The sequence below is a fragment of the Phaseolus vulgaris genome, chromosome 6 (genome assembly GCF_000499845.2).
Source record: "Phaseolus vulgaris cultivar G19833 chromosome 6, P. vulgaris v2.0, whole genome shotgun sequence".
NCBI lineage: Eukaryota > Viridiplantae > Streptophyta > Magnoliopsida > Fabales > Fabaceae > Phaseolus > Phaseolus vulgaris.
In genome coordinates this window covers 13,961,792-13,979,408 of record NC_023754.2, presented here as the reverse complement: position 1 = coordinate 13,979,408, position 17,617 = coordinate 13,961,792, and the positions used below count along the sequence as shown (strand labels likewise).

Genomic DNA, 17,617 nt, shown 5'->3' with positions numbered 1-17,617 from the left:
AAATATTTATTAAGTTTATTATTTGTATTTTTAACACGAGATAATATTTTATTATATTTCTCTCTTCTTCCATTTATAAAATAGAGTTTATTATTTTTATCCTTTTTATATTAGAGGGATTTCTTAATTTTTACCATTTTATGAAATAAGACATTGATGGTGATAGATAAAAAAAATTGCTTTATTTTATTACAAACTAGATTTTTTACATTATTTTGTTCATTTTAATTATTACATTATTTACTGTGTTTATTTATTTATTATTTTTAAAATGATATTACTAGATGATAAATTTATCTTCTTTTATTTTAATGTTTTTATTACGATGCTTATTTCAACCTTGCACTATTTATGTTATTTTTATGATTTAAATTATATCAATTAACACATTAAAAATATGTCTACTTAAAAGAATGTTATTTTTCTATTACATTAAATTTGGGTAAGAATAGTTTAAAATATAGATTAAGATTAACAGCACAATTTACAGAGTATAAAACTCTAATAATTAAATATGAAAGATAGATATATATATATATATAGAGAGAGAGAGAGAGAGAGAGAGAATAATTTATCAATAAAATTAAAATTATAAAATATAAATAATATACAATTTATTTTTATGAATAAAATTATAATATTTTTTCTCTATAAAAATACTATAGTACATTAATCTAAGTTTTAAAAATTGTTTAAAAAACTATTTCACCCAATATTTATAATTTAATAAATTAGTGTAATAACTTTAAAATACTTTTTTATTTTCTCAATTTAAAATAAGTAACTTTTTAAAATTAAGGAAATTAATAATTAATTTAATAAGTGGAATCAATTAACTTTACTGACTATTACAAAGTTAATACACACAATGCTAAAATAAATGTATGGTGTGAATTATTTATTTGAATGTAAAATTAATATAAAAAATAATAATGTTTCGTTAAAAGCTTGATAAAGTTAACATCCCTAAAACCCTACACCGACACTCATTATGAGTTCATATCATAGTTTGTTGACCTGAGACATTAATGACAAACAAGATGCATATATGTGATGTGCCCGAATTTAAGAAAATGTTTATAATTTTTATCTTTAAAATATTTTTTATTTTGTTTTTTAAAATTAAAATTATCTAAAAGTAGTAAAGAATTACCATTTTTAAAATTGAAATAATAAATAAAACTACATGTAAATAGATTGTTCTCACAACTGGTAAAGAAATAAAAAAATTCTTATCTTTTTCCTCACCACCATTTCCCCTCAATAGAGTTTGTTGCAATCTGCACCTCCGTGTTTCAAACCTGCACCCCATGTCATCCATTGTTTGGCCACTTCAATCTCCCAATAAGTTGAAGAATATCTTAAATTCGATAACTCCCATTACTCAATGTTCACATCCTCAAGCAGCAAATATTATGCAGAAGCTATGAATTGTTGCTTCAGCCGAAGCATGGTCCAAGTGTTGGTAACGTGCAACCAAACAGACACTAAGATGTGTGTCGTGTTAACGTAGGATTCTTGATGGAGACAAATGCCACTTTCTTTGGCATAGAATGGAGTTTATCATTCGTAGAAGTGCTTGATGATGCATGCAAACCAGCTTGCTGTGAAGGTTCGTTGATGGAGGCTTTTGTGGTGTCTTGATTTTCTCCTTCCTTACTGTACATAGTCATCTTAATGTCAAATTGTGACGAGTCAGTCAACAATTCAGTATTCATATTATCTATATGACAGAGATCTTCTTTGGCAGCAACAGCTTCTACTCCCTCAAGCTGATCATCTACACAACACAATTTAGCAAACCTTGGTTAGAAAAAAATGGCACCAACCAACAAATTCAAAACTTAACTTTGATTATACAATAGTTCCATAAACAGCCTCTTTGCGACATTAATAGTTTCGGATATACAATGGTGATGCCAAAAACAAAGGGGAGAGAACAGTAATTCTTTTATTTATGTGATTTGTGTACAACTTCATGCATGTGATTTGTGTACAACTTCATGCATGTAAATCAGTTGCAGAAACTAGCAAGTACAAATGCCACTTTGTAAGCCCAATCAAAGAAATTAATAAAGCAAAATATAACAAAACAAGCAAAGATGACAAGATCAATTCAAGAGCAATAGTCTTATCCTAGTAGGTGATTTCGATCACATTGACCACGCAATGTCATTGGGTTTGGCTAAAAACTAAAGTCTCAGTTATATATTATTCGTCATGAGATCCCTTATAATAATTTCTGCCAATGTTCTTCTTTGGCGACAAGATCAATTCAATCAAATTAATTAGTATTATGTGTCATTTAATAGCATTCGCATGTTTGAGATCCAACGATTCACAATAATAACTAAATGAACAGAATATTGGCTCCCAAATTATACTGAACAGAACAAGAGAAGCTACTGAATATAAGTCATATCAACAAGCTCTTATCAAAGTCAGTGCTTTATTATATAAAATGCTTGACTTCAGAAATATAGTAATATGAAAAGGACAAAATTGTTTCAAACACCAGAAAGACGTTCAATTTAAAACAGTTAAACTGCCATGAACTGAACTAACACAATTAAATAGTAAAATAAAGAAGATCTAGAGAATATGCAACAGCAGAAACAAGCACATCACGGTTCTTACCCCCGAGAAAAGACTCGATCCTATTATAACTAACATTTGATGTTTGGACAGAGACATTTTCATTAGGGTCCTCAGGTTGACTTTCATTCTTCTTCCTTTTATGCTTCCTCTCGTGTAATGTAAACTTGTCTGAATTCCAAACACACTCTAATGTAACAAAATCATCACTAACAGGAAAGAAATCTCTAAACACCTGCATCAATAGTATATATCAATAAAGGAGAAGAAAATATATTAGCCTATCATTTTAGATTTATATAAAAAGAACCTAGTGCTACAAACTAACCTCAATCCCATCAAGAGCTATTTTTGCTGACTGTTTCGTTATAGAGAGAGAAGAAACCATGTTGAACAATGAAACAACATCAAGTAATATCTGTTCAAGGAGGATAAAAGAGGTTCAAATTAATTCGTCAATAATGCTATACGATAAATTCATGATCACACCAAAGTATAATTTATGTTTTACAGTATTAAATGCCAATCTAATATGTCTTTTACTTTCCAGCTAATTTAAAAAGTACCTCTGCATTATCTTACATTAGATAAATTGCAACTTAATAAACGATATAGCCAAGATTAAATACATAAACTTGGAAAACTTACTTGTTGAACCAAAACTCGAAGCCGTGCAAGCAAAGCCATGATTGTCAGAGAAAATCCCATAAAAAAACATTGAGCAAACAATACAGATATCTCACTATGAAATCGTCAAGGAAAGAACTTCTATTTCACAATTTTAACATATTCTTATAAAATAATCAAGAAGAATACTAAAAGGCCTCTAGGGCTACTGACATTAATGGTGATAAAAGCTTTCAAGGGTTTGTGTATTCTACTTCTCCAAAGTATAAAGCAAAATGATGATTCATGGATTAAATAAAAGACCAAAATACCACATTAGATAACCATAACCAATCAAAATCAGAAATGTAAAGCATCAAAATCAACATAATACAAGACTGTATGAAGGTAAGGGGAGATGACATCAACACTGGCAAGTATGAATTAAGAAGTCCTTCAATGAAAATGTAAATCAACCAACAAACCTGCATAGGGAAAAATATCAGCATAAACGAAGAAACAAAAAGATAGAACACAAAAAATTCCACCATTAAGTTAGTGTATAGAATCAGTACATGCAAGTAAGTTCCGTATGTTTTACAAATAGCATTGTAGTTAAAGGGGAGAAAGCTAATGAAAAAAGAATACTAATCCTATTATGGAGCATGTAAATCATATCCATCATTTGGTAACACAAAGAACCAACTGGTACCCATTGTAAGAAATACAAAAAAATACCATGATCATAGTATAGCCAATTAATTAAATTATGAGCATGTACAATAAATTAGCCAAGTATTAAAATACAAATCACACTATAACAGTAGTAGAAGGATACGAAGCAGCCTTCAGTATTGGTTCAACCATCTGCATAAGAAAACAGAACATAAATTGAAATCAGAGAACAGGTTCCATAAATATAAACAATCCATTATGATGCACAGGGAAAATTATTTCAATTAGAATCATACAATTTGTATGAAATCCTCATTATAGTTATACTACATAGCATACAAGGAAAGAGGACAGCTAATGAGCTACCACAGTATATATACCTTGATATTAAGGTACTAAGTAGAGAAAACAATTAGAATTTAGAACAATAACAGTATTGATCTGCAATTTCACCTCAGCTAATAAGCGTGCAGCTCCTAACAAACGATCCGTAAAATTATGCTGCTTTTCACCATCACACTTTCTCCTTTTTAAGCTGTTAAAAAATAATATGTGAAACACTATCATCATCAACAATACAGAACTTATAAATTATAATATCATCATATGCTGAAGGGAAAAAATTTAATGGAATTATTTAAGAAAATCAAAAAATAAGGTACGACTGTAGAGGTTCAGTTCTGTATCAGTTCTGTAAGAGAGAGACAGAGAAACACCACTCCAGCAAAGTAATAATCTTTTTCATAAGAATATTGCTGCAATCATATTCACACATTTAACTATATGTGTACAGTGCGCAGGTTTGAATAATGGTTTAAAAATAGTCATGTCCTATTTTTATGAGATCATGTAAAATAAGGATTTCAAAGTTTTCCATTTCCTTTTTCTTTGCCTTGCACACACCACACGTAAGGAAAGGGCAAATAAAATTCAACATATTGGAAAAAAAGAATCCTCATGCCAAAGTACTAAGCACCAGAGAAGAATTCCCTGAAATATCAGCTCAATATAAATACAACATATTTAAACATCCAATCATACTTCCTTGCAATTATCACAATTGTATAGCTAAATTATTTGAACATGATTTGGGAAACACCAAGCAAAGTAATTGTTAGAAACATGGTAGTTGAATCGTGATAAGTAGTGTAAGATACTAACTACTATAGTTAGAAATAATATAGAGCTACCTCTCTAAAATAATAACCCTCTGCCTTGGTTTTTCTCCTTTGATAACAAGGAGGCATGTTGATACAAGATCCTCCAAGTTTGCTGATTGCAGAAGTCTTAAATCCCTCCTCACCTACAAATTTCAATACAGAACAAACAAAACCCCAAAAGACATAAATACAATGTTCCTCACAAATGCAATCGCTTTTAAAAATTGTACATTACAAGGAAAAAAAACTTCCATGAAATTTGTAAAACATTATGCAATTACACATTGACAGTGGAGAAACTGTAAGCATAACATGTAGTGAACCTTCAAAAGATGCTGGAAATAGGAAGAGCGCCGGTGCTGGTTCTTATTCTTGTACACCATTCTCTGAAGAATGCCACGCTCAGATTGGAGTTGGGGAAGCATAGATGTTATTCTTGCCTCAATTGTTTCAAATTCAGTACCCATTGAGTCCCTGCAATTTAATTCAACAAATCAATAAAAATTATGCATTAGTGATACAAATGTCCAAGTTAACCAGAAAAATAAAATAAAACAAACTTCTACATTTTAACTCATAAAACCACGAGTTTGACGATGTTGGGACTAATACTTCTGGCGGCGACAGCGGTTGTCGTGGCGGTGCCTCTCGCGGTGGTTCTCGAGCCGTAGTTCCTCACAGCGGCGCTGTTTCTCGTGTGGCGCTTCGGAGGGTGTTGCGGTGGCGCGGCAGCGGGGGCGCGGCAGCGGTGACGCGTGTAGTGGCACCGTGTTACATGCAGTGTCAGTGAAGCTCTTCTCTCACTCTCACATTCCCAATTTTATTTTTAGGGTTTCTCACACCTAATTGGATTTGAATTGGAATTGGATGAGACAATCAAATCAATTAGTCTATTTTAAAGAGTTAAATATAATTTTAATTTCTTTATTTTGTTTTTATGGTATTTTAAGACATTTCCTTCACTCTAAAAAAATCCCGTAATTGTAATTTAACTAAATCTTTAAATTGAAATATTCAAGGACCTATAAAAAAATCTTATTAATTAAAATATAAAAAATAAAAGAAATAAATGCAAAGAGAATATCAAAGTATATAGAGTTTATCAATATTAGGCTTCTCTAGAATTTTTAAAATATTTATTCTATCTTTACTATTTATTTAAAACTTTGTTCCTCCTTTGTTAGTTTTGTAAGCTTTTTCTATGTTGCAATTGTTATTAGAAATTTGTTGTATAAGTAGATTTCATATGGTGAATTCCAATGTTGAGTTTTGAATAACAAAATTTATAAAGAATAAGTAAGGGAGGAGATTATGTAAACTAAATAATAAAAAATGAATTCTAAATTTAATTAAACTATTCTGAGAATTGCATTGGAATATTTTAAAATGTTGGAAAATCTTAAATTACAAATAGGTTTATATTAAGATTTAAATGTTGATGAAAAATTAGATTTAGTTAATTTGAAATATTGAAGATAATAATGTAAAATCGAAGCATAAACAACAATATACATTATAAAGATTTTATAATATATAATTCTCACATTCTACATATTTAATTATAATATAAATAGGCATTTATTTTTTATTCATTAGAGTATATCTGAACAGTTTTTTTAATTTTATTTCTCAATTTATCTATTGTCGATTTTGTTCTTATCATATTTTATCTTGGTGGCAACAGTGAGAAACAAAACCATAATTTTTTTTTACAGACAAAACCAAAACCGTAGTTTCTTCATAATGTTTCCCAATCTCTATCAAAGTAAATTTTCATCAGGATCCATAAGATATTTATAGCCTTCTAAATTAATCAATAGACAATTTCATATTATTAAATCACATACAACAAGTACAAGATCTGAAATCTATTTAACATGAGTGATAATATAATATTACATAATTTTCTAACAAATAATAGTACTTTATTAAAAAAATAAAAAATAATATGAATACTTATTATAATATACTTAATACATACTCATAAGATTTGAAGTGAGTTGAAAATATATGTTATTGAGTTAAAAGAATATTATAAAATTTATTTATTTAATTTTTTAAGATCTGATTTAACATATTTTTAGGAAATAATAAATAATTATTATTATAAAGTGGACTTTAAGCCTAATTCAACTCCATAAAACCGGCTAATGAGGTAAGATTTGTCATAACTTATATATAATATGAAAGGCTCTAATTTATAGTGGGATCTCTAACCATTATAAATATTTAAAAAGAGAAGTGTGATTTAATATCTGTTTTAATTATATAATATCAAATAAGTTTAAATCTAATTAAAAAAAATTATAAAGTTATATTTGTTATTAATTTATATATAAACTATGTTTTGTAATTTTATTTTAAATATATATTTGATTAAAAGATGGATCTAAAAGAGTTTAGAATTTAATTTACATTGAGGAGAGTTGAAGGTATTATAAATTGAAGAGTTTTCTTAGCAATACCTTATCTATTAGGGTGTGGTATATTAATACTTCTAACAACAAAAATATACACTTAACATCATAATAAATTAATATTATATTTATTTTTATCTTATTTATTTAATGATGAGATATCATTCTAAAATCGAGTTAGTTCACAGATCCCAAAAACTATGATCAAATAATTTTTAAAATAAAACATATATACTTTTTAATTAGAAAGATCCAATACTTGAAAATGATAACTTTGTAGATAATAATCAAATATTTTACATCATAATAACAATGAATTTAATAATTAAAAATGTTACACCAACCCTTTTATTAATGGTTATCAATATAAAAAAAACTCAAGTTTTAACTGTTCATTAATTTCAATTTTTTCAAAAAACTTTCAGATAATACACAATAAATTAAAGTATTAAAATGTTAACATTGTTTTTTAAATTAGATAGGTACATGGGTCGATCAAATACATTACAAGTTCAACCTGAATAAGTAGATAAATAAGTCAATTATAACTAAATCAAATTAGTATTTTATTGATTACAGATTTTATCATGTGTTTAAGTCTACTAATACTCTAATAATTAATGAACCATTTTTATTACATCCTTTATCTTTTATCATTTATTATAATATATCACAGTTTTGATTAAACAATTGAGAAGATTAGCATGATACTGCAGAAGATTATACTCACAAACTGATAGCATAGATGTCTGAAGATTTTCTCTAAGACTTGTTACTTCTGGTCTCAAACACAACAGTGAGTGAAAAACTCAGTAACACCATTTCTCACCCTTACAATCTGTAGTTAAAATGGACCAAAGAAAAAAAGTGAATTAGGTTCCTAGGTGATGATGAACTTTAGAAACCAAAACTAGTCAACATGAGTGGTTTTTTCTTCTTCTTTGAAATGTTCTTTTCTTTGTCCTGCTATTTACATATAAATGTGAAGTACATCTCAGAAGTCAATTGTGGGCTCTCCTAGTGTCAGATTTCGTTCCACTTTCCATGGCAAGTTAAAGAGTTTGGCCATGATAAACTTGAAGATTTTGTTGACATTTATATTGTGGGTTGCACTTGAGAAGAAAAGGGTAGCTTTCATGGCCCTTGCATATGCCCTTGCCTGTGTTTATGCATTAACACCAAGTTAAATTTTGGAACAAAACCTGGTAATGAAACTTCAACATTCACTGATCTAGATCTGATCCTTAATAAGGAAATAGACAATTTGGTAATAAAAGTGACAAGATTCAAAAGAAGACACTCTTCAATTTCACACATCAATCAAGGTAAAGGGATAAAATGTTCAAACCAGACAAATCAGTCAATAAAAATAAAATAAAATAATATCTTCCAAACATTTTTTATTCTACTTAGCAATAATGTTTTACCTGTGTTACAATTGTCCATTGCACATCTGGAGGGAGTCTAACAAAGTCATCAAATTTGGTTCCTATCAGAATGGGAATTGCAGTCTGCAAGTTAATAAAATCAAAACCAGTAAGTTCATTAATGACATTGATTTGCCATTTTAACACATAAAACAATGGCTAATACAATCTTTCTTAATAAATAAATACTGTTCTGTGTTTGGTCTTAATGAGAGGTTCAGACCACATATTTATCCTAAATCATAAGGGTCATTAAAGCTTTAGGAAAATAATGAATGTGCTTTGTCCTTTTGTTTGTACAATTCCAAAGCTTTTCCATGTGAAAAGAATTTGTAACCAACTTTAACCAGTGAAAGGTCTTAATTATCTGTACCACACACAATGAATTCATGTAATTTCAAAATTATTGACCATGTGGAATTGAATTTGCGTACCTGATTCCACTTTCTTGCCTTACTGTACCACCCCACAACACTGCAAAGACATCCCAAAGTAAGCACAAAAAGTAAATATCTTTGCATTTTTGCTACCAAAATGTTTCCACAGATTATGAAGGAAACAGCTACCTGTTCAGTGTACACCGATTTGTGAGATCAAACATAACCAAAATTGCAACTGAATCTTTACAAGCCATTGGAATCTGATGAAGAGACCCTGTGTCACCTACATACACCAGCACAAAATAATTCACCATCAAAACTTCACTCACAGTTACAAAGCCTAGAAAAGCCATGACAGAAAGTTCTAATTCAAAGAAAAATTTAAAGTTAAACACCTGCAACATCCCAAATACTAAAAGAAATTCTAGCTCCTTGAACAGATAAAGTTTTGTCCATCAAATTAAGTCCTTTCATCTGCAAACTCCTCTTTTCCTGTTCATCCCCCACATACTTGATCTGGAAAAAGTAGTCATACTCACATATTAAAAGAAGAACTAAAAATTATAATAATAAAGTAATGACAAATTTTGGTGACAAAAAAATTCCTTTTCCTCCCAGATTTCTGGGGCCACATAAATTTTAGTGACAAACAAATCTTGTACTTAAAACATAAAACTAAATAACCAAATTTATTCCTAATGGAAAATAGAAAGACAACCAACACTAGATAAATGAAAAGTGAAAGAAAAGCTAAGAAGAAATTAAATCAAAACTTAAAACTGGTTTTTCCAACAAGGCAAATCACCCAGCAAAAATAACCAAGACCCATTTTAGATAAATAAAAAGTGAAACAAAAGTTAGTTTGAAACTAATTAAAACTTAAAACCAGTATCACAAAACCAGTTTTTTTCAATATGGTAATCACCAAGCATAAACAACTAGTACCCATTTTAGATGAATGAAAAATGAAACAAAAGTTAGGAAGAACTCAAATTAAAACTTAAAGCTAGTTTTTCCAATATGGCAATCACCAAGGAAAAACAACTAATACCCATTTCAGATGAATGAAAAATGAAACAAAAGCTAGGAAGAAACCATAAAACAAGTACCACAAAACTGGTTTTTCCAATATGGCAATCACCAAGCAAACTGATCTTGAGGTTGACCAAATCAGAGTCCGAGTCACATGGGGTGGTGATGGGGTGTCCATGCAGGGAGGAGCCACCGTGCAGGGTGGCCGTGGAAGGGGGGCTACGGAGGGGCAATCTGAGGTAAGGGGCAGGTGTAGGCCTTCCAAGAGAGCAGAGAAAGATCCTGTCCCAGATGAAACGACCAAGAAAGGACACCCTATGGAACAGGTTGCAGTGAAGGTTGACATGATGAGCCATTCTGTGGCATGCTTGAGTTGTTCTTCTTCTGCTCTTGCCACTGATTTTGGCCATTGAAGAATGGTGTTTGCTTCTTCTTCTTCTTCTTCTGCCTTTTCTCTATGCTCATAACTCCATTGTTTCTGCGTGTGCCTTTACTTTGGTCCCATCACCCAGGCATAAATTCTTGTGCATTCAATATGTTTTAAATTATTATTTGGTCTCTTTTTGGTTTGACAGAATAAACAATAAAATTCTTCTCCTGTTTTTTTTTTTATAATATTCCCAAGACTTCAAGTTGAAAGTTGTTTGGTCTATGGATTAATTTGGACAGTTTAATAATAATGTTTATTCCTTCAACAATTAATTACTATTCACCCAATAATGATTAGATCTTGAATTACAAAAAATAAAACATAAAATGTCCACAAGTTTACTTAGTTTAAATTAATTAACATATCAGTATTAATGACATAGTTGCCCAAAAAAATTATTTAAAATGCTGATTAATATCAAGTAATCACAATCTTATTAAATTTGATTTACCTCAATTTGTATATATTTATAATTTAAAAATATTTATGAAAAATGTTTTTTTTTTTAAATTGAAGTTGCATAAAAAGGGTAAGTGGCTTTCTCTATAATTCATTCAATTTAAATTGAGCTGAATTATAAACTATATCTATGGAGTGGATGAGTCAACACTTGATTTTTATTTATTTTTTCATTCTTGAATATTCCAATGGAAAAACAGTGTATAGAAAATATCTAATTTTCTTTTTCATTTAATATATATTTTTTGTATTATTGCAGGATCGGAAACAAAGGAAAATGTGACTCTATTAAGGGCAATTGACTCATATTTCTGAGACTCCAAAAAATTGTAAGGGTATTGTAGTAAATTCACACTGTTTTGTCCACATTCGTGAGCATTGTGGGACTTTTGTGCGTTATGCTTTTAAGATAACAAAAGGATGGTAAAAATAATAGAATAGAAAAGAGTGGTTATGATAACAAGGAATTTATCCAAGTGAATCTTCAAACACTGTTCTTCTTTTATTCAACTGTTTTAAATCTTCATGGAATGAAATATATTATTATGTTATGTGTTTATGATATGAATAGTTGTTTATGATTATGTTTGACATAATAATAATAATATAATAATGTGTTGAAACATAAATTTAAAATGATGCATTGTTGTTTTTTTAAAATGTATTATATAAGAATAAGAATTGTATTGTATAGATTATTCTCAGTTGAAGAAAACCAACTTAGTTTTTGTAATAATTTTAATTTGTCATTATTTATGTAGATTAGCTATATGTACAATCAAGCTGAAAGGATGGATAAAGAGGTTTAGAAATAATTTTTGCTTATGCAAGTATGCATGAAAAAAAAAGTGTGCATATATATAATTATATTTTTTGTTTCTTTAATTTAGGCGTGAGATTACTATTTAAAGTATTTCAGCTAAGGGTCTCGATAAGTTGACACTCTCTGTCAACTAATGCACAGTTGACAAACTGCAATGTGGCGTGACTTGGCTGAGGTAGGTTTACGTAGTATGACGTGGCTTAGACGGGATAACGTGGCAAAAAAATTGAAATTTAAGATTTCTCATTCCTGTTCATATGCGTTTTCTATCTTCCATCGGTGCTCTGTTCCGCTTCTCTCTCGCTGTGTTGTTTTTCTTCTCTTGTTGTGTTGTTTCTCTTCTCTTGTTGTTGTTTGTCATCTTTATGTGTGGTGCGAGGATCGTGTGATGTGTAGTCGTTCATTCGGTTGCTCTGGTTTCGGTGGATGTCTTCCTATGCGCTAGGTTGTGTGCTTTGGAGTCATTATTGCAAGGGTTCTTCGATGAGACGTTGGGTGATAAATTTCTGGAAGTCTGGTTTTTGTTTTGGTAGAGTTAGGGTTTTGGTGGCCTGTGTTTGGGTTTTATGAGTGATATGTATCTCTCTTGCATTTAGGGTGTGAGGCTTGTACGATTTTGGGTCTGCAATTGGAGAAACTTTGTGAGATGAGGAAGAATGCACGCATTTCAGGTTGGAGGTATGTCCTGAAGGTTGAGGATGAAGTGAAGGAATAATGTGAGGGTGTCGAGAAGAAGAGGAAGAGGGGCAAACGAAAAAGTAATGAATGTGACGAGGTAGAGAGTGCTAAAGAAGAATCTAAAAAGGGACGTTCTCTAGTGCTTGGAAAACAGAGTCAACAACACCGGGAAGTAGCACCGTAAAGGGGTTTAATAGAGTCACAAAATCAAGTGATGCAATATTTAGTAGAATCTTGATTTTGATGTGGTTGAAAGGATATGAGTTATTGAAAGAGTAATTCAGTAATTTTTAAAAAATTATAGATTGGTAAAATAGAAGAAATGGTGGTGCATGTGTGCGTGGATTTGTAATTGTCAAAAAGATAATATCCATTTTATTGGCCCTGTAATTTTAGGAATGGATTATGAGGCTTTCTACAGTGCATTTGATGACCAATCGGTCACAATGAATTCAATTCTAAAAGGGAAGGAGTTGTTCACTCAACAGGTAATTGTTGAGTTGTGCTCTAGCTTTATCTTTTGGAATTTAATGTTCTGAATTTAGTTTATAATTTATATTTGCAAAATTTAGTTCTATATTTAGTCATTTTGCTTGCTGTGTTGTGAGCTTCAACAAAATTTGGTATTTCACTCATTAGACGTTTTGCCAATAAGCAAGTAAAATATTTGTATTTCAATACTCTATTAAAACTATGAATGAACATCTAGCCGACTTTAAAAGCTTACTGAAGAATTACATATGTTTCTTTTGTCCACATGGTTAATGTAATATTACTATATTAGTTTTTTACTTGGGTGAAAGAAAGTGAACACTTATTGATTACTAGTTTTTTTGATTTTTTTTCACTTAGTTCAATGTTACACCATTTTGTTCCCACTCTGGTGGTATTAAATGCGTAGCAAACAACAAGACTAATGTATGATTCAGGATCAAAATGCCTTGGACATTTACAGTAGTTTATCATATGACAAAGCTATTTTGTAGTTGCAGTCCAAGGTTAGACTTGTGACTTATATTGGATGGATTAATACTGGGATCACGTAGAGGTTGTTGAACCAAGTGGTGTTCAAGCTTTGAAGAATCCAAACCCTTTGAAGGATGTTGAAGGCTTGGCTGTGCTTGCTGTTGCTGAGCTGTCTTAGTTAGGATATGGGGTAGATTGTGTATGTAATCCACTCTTTGATTGAATCCAAAGCATAGACATTCTCAATCTTTTTAAAAGAAAAGTGTTTTTCAAACTAAGTAAAAAACAACCGATTGTTTTGTCGAAACAACTGATTGTTTTATACTTAGATGTTTTTAGAAAAGATTGAAAACTGTTTTTCAAATGGTTGAGCTGTTAAAACCAAAACAACTGATTGATTCGAGGAAACAACCGATTGTTTGTTTTGGTACCATAACAGAAAAACTGTTTTAGCTTTGACTGAGCATTAAATGTTTTTAACTGATTACGCTCCAGTTTCTAATGCTTTGACCAATATTTAAATGCAATGAACAAGTTTGTTAAGATTTGATAACAAACAACATCTTTCATATATTCAGAAAAACAAATTTGAGTTAAGAGATGAATGCAGATTTTGAGTTTTTGAAAGAATTGAGATTGCTTAGAGATTGAGATTGATCAAAGTGTGTGAGATAAGATTTCTGCTTGTATTGATTTCAGATTTACTTCTGTAACAAGTGTAATCCTTGTATTCTATTGAACAAGTTTCTTCTGTGTGTTTGCTGAGAAGTGTTGTGTGTTCTTGAGGGGATCAAGATCAACATTCTTAGTGTTGGTGTGTTGACCAAGAGAAGTGTGTGTCTTGAGGGGATCAATGTCACTTTCTTGGTTGTAGTGTAAGTGATCTAGGTTTGATTGCTTAGTGGAATTTCTCAGTAGTTTCTGAGAAGACTGGATGTAACTCTGGGTTTAGAGTGAACCAGTATAAACATCTGTGTGCATTCTCTCTATCCTTAATCTCTTTAAATTCAGTTTTGATATTTGTTTACTGGTATAAACAACCGATTGTTTCTGCGAAACAACCGATTGTTTTTCTGGTACTGTTGTTTTTGCTTATTGTTTTGGCAAATTGGATTCCTTATCAATTGTTTCTTGAGATAATTTCATTATTGACTTAAAAGTTTGCAAAAACCCTCTTTAAACAATTCACCCCTCTTTAGTTTAAAGCCATTTATTCTAACAGAGGTTATTCTCATTCCAATTTCTATTGTTGCCTATCTAACTAAAAATAATTGGGCATGACAAAGGTTGTTATCCTGCCTGTCATTACTCAATTGTGTTTTAACTATTTGGCAATAATTGCATTATTTTAAACTCAATATCCATTTGATGTCATATTTTAGCTATTTTATCTTTGTTTCTTACATTTGGCACTTTTATCATATCCCTTGATATTATCATGCTCCTTTCCTTTTAACATTTATAAACTCCTTATATTTTGTTTGTCATTCTCAATTTGAATAATTGATAATTTTCTTACTAGAGAAACTATTTTTTATTTCTCAAAATCAATTGATTTTGATTATCTTGTTTTGTATTTTTTGTCCGAAAGTGACAAATTGGTTTCTTTAACAAAAAACCCTTCTCTTCAGGTTGATTTTCATTCTTAGTTTTTCTAATTTTGAGGCTTGAACTGCTTTCCCATTGCAGGATATAAATGAAGAATGGATTTCAGACAAAACTCACTTTTGTTATGATGGTTTGAAAAGGCTAAGGTTAAATGACCCAATGATTCATGGTCTTGATGGATGATTTAAGGTTGTTAACTGGCGTGATGCCCTTGTTGTGGTAGCAAAGATTGCCCACCAAGTTAAACTATAAGAAATTGTTGGAGTAGCTGGGAAACTTTCTGATGCTGAGTCCATGACATGATTGCCCTAAAAAGTTTCATAAATGGGATGGGGTCAAATGATGTATGGGGTGAAAGCATTGGTGTAAATACTAATGCTGGTTTCATATTAGAATATAGTATGAATACTAGCATTGCTTTTGTTGGTCTTGAAAAGGTGGATGTGTTCCTATTGGTTGGTACCCATTAATTAATGATTTTCTTTCGAAGAACATGCCTCCGCTTTCCCTCTCACGAACATGTCTCTGCTCGACTTGATTCTAACATTACCGCCATCACCAACCTCCCCATGCCAACACCGCTGCCACTAACAAGAGCTCGATTCTCCCTCCACGTTGAGAAAGTCAATAGTCCAACTTCTCACATCGTTTTCAAACCCTAAGTTTCTTCCCCTTTCTATCTCTGAAAACCAAATTATATCCCTCATAGAAATTCTTTCACTGCAAAAAATTTCAAATGTTATATCACATTACAAAATTGTCCTTACCACATCACTATCATAACATTTACAACAATATCCTTTGTCATGTCATCCATTGTGTCCACGTTGGCATTGTCAAAAGTGTGTAATGTGAAAGAGAGTGTAAATAAAATATTTTCAATTTAAATAAGATATAAATATATATGTATTCATAATTTTCAAATATTAAATTATCAACCTCTTTCTAAAGTATGTTAAAGAAAAAAAATTAAATTATTTTTTAAAAAAGACCAAATAAAAATAATTATTAATATTAATAAAACCAAATTTTAAATTTATTAATTTTATAAAAAAATAGATTGTATTGATGAGATATTTATGAAGTTTTACTTAAATCCTATTATATTTTAAAAAAATAAAAAATTAATATGTTAATAAAAATAAAACCAGTAATTAATTGTACACAATAAAATAGTGGTTACATATCTTTTTTTTAAATTTAATATTGACCTTTTTAAAATTTTTAATTTAAATAATTATAAAATAACAAAATAATGAAAATAAAATATTAATATAAGGATAAAATAGGAAAAAATTGTTACATCCTATTTTTTAATTTTATTATTGTTATATGTATCTTTATATTTATTTAAATAAAATATAAATTTATGTGGATTCGTACATATGAGAGACACATAGAGAATGAGAGACACCGAGAGAATTAGAGTCATGTTATTGGATTTTAATAGATTTGAGAAACAAGAGAGCTAAAATGAGAAAGAATGAAGAGAGAAAAAATTGTGTTAAAATTAAAAAATTCAAATTGGTAAGCAGCAACCATTCGTGCAAATGATAGAAATAGAGATATATTTTAGAAAATTAAATTTAAAAAAAACTGTTTTTCTGATAATTATTTTAATATGTTTTTAAAAAATAGAAATGACACTTATGTAATAATAAAATTAAATATTGATATAAAAATAAAATATTAAAATCTACTTATATTTTATACTAAATTATAAATTATTTGATATTTTATTATTATTATTTAACTCTAATAAAATATAACATGGATAATAGTAATTATAAATTTTTACATGAAAGTATAAAAGATATAGTCTTTCATAAAATTATACTCATATAATTAAATTCCTCTCTTTCATATATATATATATATATAAAGAGATAGACTTAGTAAAACATGGAAATGGTTAAAATTATTATCACAGCCTGATTTTTTTGTATTATTTATTTATAGTTGTGTATTTAGCATCCTCATTACAAACCTAATTTGCATCCTCATTCTCCATCTCTCCATTTTGATTAGCACAAAGTTCAGAATCCTCATAATTTCAACAAAATAATACTTGAATCTAAACAATACTTACATTTATTATTTTCATTAATATCTATGCTTTCATCTAATATTCAATCTATTTCCTGAAGATTTTTACTTCTATTTTAAAAATAGAAAGATCCAGTTGAATTTAATCTACTCCCTGATATTCCTTAAAAAGTACACAACTGTTTCAAATTCAATTTCTGTCAAATTAAAATAAAATTTGCAGCAAATTTTATCAATTAAAAATAAAAGGTATTCCAAAATAAATAAAAAAAAATCTGCATCTCAATTAAATAAAAAAATCCAATTTAGAATCCT

The 17,617-nt window shown here is 29.5% G+C and overlaps 2 protein-coding genes across 3 annotated transcripts; both read right to left on the bottom strand.

Moving 5' to 3' along the window:
• Positions 1-1,139: 1,139 nt before the first annotated feature.
• On the bottom strand, positions 1,140-5,914 carry LOC137831191 (uncharacterized). 2 transcript variants are annotated; one of them, XM_068638766.1, is made up of 9 exons: positions 5,603-5,914; positions 5,360-5,510; positions 5,067-5,179; positions 4,330-4,411; positions 4,040-4,068; positions 3,244-3,337; positions 2,924-3,013; positions 2,638-2,830; positions 1,140-1,780 (listed from the first exon to the last, which is right to left on the bottom strand). In XM_068638766.1, coding segments are annotated over exons 1-9 (1,047 nt in total). In that variant the 5' UTR covers positions 5,605-5,914; the 3' UTR covers positions 1,140-1,487. The 2 variants fall into 2 exon arrangements, with proteins under 2 accessions (XP_068494867.1, XP_068494868.1); XM_068638767.1 differs by having other exon boundaries at positions 5,649-5,914.
• A 2,259-nt stretch (positions 5,915-8,173) lies between these two features.
• Positions 8,174-10,841, bottom strand: LOC137831193 (septum-promoting GTP-binding protein 1-like). Its single transcript, XM_068638768.1, has 6 exons — positions 10,370-10,841; positions 9,656-9,776; positions 9,447-9,543; positions 9,315-9,354; positions 8,881-8,964; positions 8,174-8,612 (listed from the first exon to the last, which is right to left on the bottom strand). Exons 1-6 carry the CDS (start codon positions 10,700-10,702, stop codon positions 8,448-8,450), a joined length of 840 nt encoding a protein of 279 aa, XP_068494869.1. The 5' UTR covers positions 10,703-10,841; the 3' UTR covers positions 8,174-8,447.
• Positions 10,842-17,617: the final 6,776 nt, after the last annotated feature.

What these genes read in the sequence shown, in the direction of transcription:
- LOC137831191 (XM_068638766.1), bottom strand. An exon ending in AGGGTTATTATTTTAGAGAG is followed by an intron (nt 4,412 to 5,066) that starts GTAGCTCTATAT and finishes ATTTTTTAACAG; the next exon opens with CTTAAAAAGGAGAAAGTGTG. An exon ending in TTCGAGTTTTGGTTCAACAA is followed by an intron (nt 3,014 to 3,243) that starts GTAAGTTTTCCA and finishes CTCCTTGAACAG; the next exon opens with ATATTACTTGATGTTGTTTC.
- LOC137831193 (XM_068638768.1), bottom strand. Translation starts at nt 10,702, where the DNA reads ATGGCCAAAATCAGTGGCAAGAGCAGAAGAAGAACAACTCAAGCATGC. An exon ending in TAGTATTTGGGATGTTGCAG is followed by an intron (nt 9,544 to 9,655) that starts GTGTTTAACTTT and finishes TGGTGTATGTAG; the next exon opens with GTGACACAGGGTCTCTTCAT. An exon ending in AATGGACAATTGTAACACAG is followed by an intron (nt 8,613 to 8,880) that starts GTAAAACATTAT and finishes GCATAAACACAG; the next exon opens with GCAAGGGCATATGCAAGGGC.